The sequence below is a fragment of the Mesoplodon mirus genome (assembly GCF_964341445.2).
Source record: "Mesoplodon mirus genome assembly, contig: HAP1_SCAFFOLD_993, whole genome shotgun sequence".
In the NCBI taxonomy this organism is placed as follows: Eukaryota; Metazoa; Chordata; class Mammalia; order Artiodactyla; family Ziphiidae; genus Mesoplodon; species Mesoplodon mirus.
This window is the reverse complement of record NW_028295057.1, coordinates 115,235-118,859: the sequence shown is the minus strand read 5'-3', so window position 1 is coordinate 118,859 and position 3,625 is coordinate 115,235. Positions and strand designations below refer to the sequence as shown.

General features: G+C 38.2%; 1 protein-coding gene across 1 annotated transcript; it reads right to left on the bottom strand.

Moving 5' to 3' along the window:
* Nucleotides 1-1,813: 1,813 nt before the first annotated feature.
* On the bottom strand, nt 1,814-3,063 carry LOC309797797 (HIG1 domain family member 1A, mitochondrial). Its single transcript, XM_082646209.1, has one exon. It carries the CDS (start codon nt 3,040-3,042, stop codon nt 2,761-2,763), a length of 282 nt encoding a protein of 93 aa, XP_082502335.1. The 5' UTR covers nt 3,043-3,063; the 3' UTR covers nt 1,814-2,760.
* Nucleotides 3,064-3,625: the final 562 nt, after the last annotated feature.

Below are 3,625 nucleotides of genomic sequence, written 5' to 3'. Positions count from 1 at the left end.
GCACATCTTGATGATATTTCACCAGAAGATGTAATTCAAACTTTACTGGATCATTTAAAGTGGTTAAACCCTTAGTCGTGGATTACTAGAGGATTGTCAGGATTTATTACCCTGGCCATAATTTGCCTATTATTGATAATAATCTTCTCATGTCTGTTTCGTATCCTCATGCAACAGTATACTACTCTCGGCACTAAGGTTCATGGAATTATTTTGCAGCAAAACTTCAAAAATAAAAAAGGAGGACCTGTGGGAAGCAGTCAGCCTTGAGAGCAGGCTATGGACATGCCAGGCATGCCGCCGCTGCTCGAAGGGACTGTCCCTACTTGTTCCCCTCCTTGTTCCATTCCATGGGAGATAAATCACCAGGGCCCAGAAATCAGAAAGAATGGAAAATGAGACAAGCCAATCTGTCTCCACCCTGCACGTGCAGGTTATTTTGGATGATTCTGGGTTTATGGGTTTTCTCCCAGGGAAGTTAACCTTGAGCCGAGACAGTCATTAGATAATGTAAACCACCGTCTGGCAACCTTCCCTTTTCTAGTCTATATAATCTGCAACTGTAGCATAATAAAACTTGCCTTGCAACCATCAGTTGTCTTGGTCCTTCTGACCCCATTCGTCGGTGCTACTTCAGTTCCTTACCCCGTCCCTTCTGACCCTGGGCGGTGAAATCCTCTTTCTGAGGCTGGTCCGCGGCACATATGAATATGTTTCTGTCTTGCTGTCCTGCACACATGCTGTCTAGTAACAGATATTTTGTCTGCTATTAGTGTTTTAGATTATGTCTTTCCAAAGCGCTGAGGCAGTGCACCTATTTTGAAGTTGCAGCTGATGCCTGAACGTATCCTAGCTGACAAATTATTGATTAATAAAAACATGAATTTCTGAAAGATTTGTACTGTTAACCAAAATCTGGGCAAGGAGTCTCAAATGTAATTCTTAGCCAGAATTACATGTTAATGAACCATTTAACAGTGTAAATCAAGGAACATCAATGTAGGGATTTCTTTTCATTTATTTCTTACCTGCTTGAAATAGCAGTTAAAGGTTGCCAGCTTGGTTGCAGATGAACGGACGTTTGAAGTTCCCTGAACTACTTAATGTGGAATAGGATACTAGACTTCCAACGCCCTCAAGGCTGTGACCTTGCAGCCATTTTACATAGCACATCATCCTCCTATAGGGATGAACCTTTCCCTGGCCCGAAAAGTAGCCACTCCGTTGAAGCTTTGCTTATTGTAACAGGCTTTTGTTTCCAGGTTACATGTCTGTGGAAGACTTAATTCTGAATAGAGATATAGATATTACTGGAAACTAATTGTTTTTGCTATTATACTCTGCTTATACTCTGTTTTACTCTGTAAAACATTTAAATTGTGCTACAAAAATTCAGATGTTGTCTTGCAATCTTTAAACAATAAATGAATGAATTGCCCTTAAAAAAAAAGAATTAAGCAGTTAGTTAAGCTGTTGGTCCCACATCAGACAAATTATCCTTATACCTCCTGTCAATATTGTTAACAGAGACTGTTATTTTATTAATCCTTATGATCCCGTGATTCTTTCTTTCATGTTTCAGGGCACAGCAGGTGAGAGAGTGGGTTTGTTAAGCTGGGTGGGTTTATCCTTCTTTTATGCGTTCATTCAATTTTCTGTTCATTTACTTATTGTATACATATGGCAATAGAAGCTGCTAAGGCAATCATTGCTATTCTGCAAAACAACAAGGCACAGAAGCAGATGTCTTATTTCCGAGATTTCTCCCCCCAGGATTATTATTATTATTATTATTTTTTTGTGTGTGTGTGTTCACTTACTTTAATAACACTACATTTACCATGTTATCACCATGGAATGTAAATTCAGGTTAGACGAGAGAATTTCACAAGTACAACAAAGCATTCTGTAGTATACCAAAGTTTGTATAGTGTCTGACCAAACCAGCTTGCTCATAAATCACTTCCATTACAGGCAATTTATTTAGTTTAACATTTATGATTCTTTCAGAGAAAATAAACAGACTGCACACATTTAAAAAGTATTTTTCATTTACCTTTGCATTAGCACTTAAAATACACATTTCTATTTCAAAATGCCATTTAAAAATTATTCTAATATAACAGCAGCAAACTATAATTCTGCAATTACAAAACAGCTAAACGGGGATCTACAGTTAAGTTATTCTCATGTTTACAACTATGATTCTGAAACAGATACTACTTCAAAGCAGCTGTTACCAGCTCTTTAGGTTTGGTTTAAACACACACACATAGTTGCTGGGAGGTTTATAATTATTCCGTGCAGTGTTCTGAAAGGGTCCTTCAAGAGCCAACCAGACCTTAAAAACAGTACTCAGTCCACAAGGCAGTCAGAAAGAGTTAAATTAACTGGGGTAAATAGGATTCCTACATTACATCAAAAGCATATGATATTCTGCAACAACTGGGAGCATTTTCAGGTTTGGCATGTTGTCCTCTTTACAAGCAATTTTATCAGAAGAGTTTAAGAAGGTGGACACTGTACCACTATCAAATGCATTTAAAAGTGACATGTTTTTCTGCTAATCTGACTCCCCTGAATGACCTAGCGAGTGAACTAGTCACTAGGCAAATCAAGCCTACAAGAAAGGAAGCCAATATTCAAATTACTATGTTATTGTCCGACCCACAGAATTTATTTTTAACATAAACATATAACCTCAATATGAGATGTCTAAGTAAAGCAAGCACCACCAAGACCAAGACAGCATCTCCTCTTCTAAGGTTTAGGTTTTGCCCAGAATTCTTGATACATGGAATAGCCCATACCAAGAGTCATTGCTCCCACAACAAAGCCTTGGGCTGCCACGCGCATGTGGATCAGGTGAACAGACATTTTAGTATTGCCCCTGCTCTTCAATTTATATAATCCATATGCAACGATTGCTGCAAAACCTGCCACTCCAATGGGGACAAATGGTGCCTCTCTAGCTTTTCGGATAAGTTTAGATCCCTGATCTTCATCATATGAAGAAAGAGAAACATCTGTGTCACTTGACATAGTGATTGAAGAATCTTCAGACAACTAACTGCACGACGTCCCAGGATCCTACCGGCTTCTCCCCCCAGGATTATTATGATTAAAGATCCTTTCCCCCCACTCCCTGGAGAGGACAAGGGGCTGCTCGCTGGAGGATTTTTAATGACTTGGGGAAAGGCTCAAATATCCCCCCATTAGGGTAATCCACCCCAGGGGCAAACCACACAAGAATATTATGAATTTATTTTATTTTTCTATCCTTGCAAAGGTAATACTCAGCTCATTAGAATATGAAAACTATACTGTCAAATTTCAGAATTACATGGATGAAGAAAACCACCAAAGTGGCATCATATCATGTGTGTTATAGTTGTATTTACTATATTGACTATATTAAATATGTTGTGTTAACAATGTATTGTATAACTATATATTGAAAAGGCAAAATGCTGTAACGTATTTCAGAGAAAATAATGTTGGCCAACCCCAAATTGTACATTGTAGACGGGTCCTAGGAAAAGAAGATTTAATTCATAGTGAACAAGAGGTTAGCTTCTGTTTTCAGCCATGTGCTATTTCAAGAATTAAACATCATGAATAATAC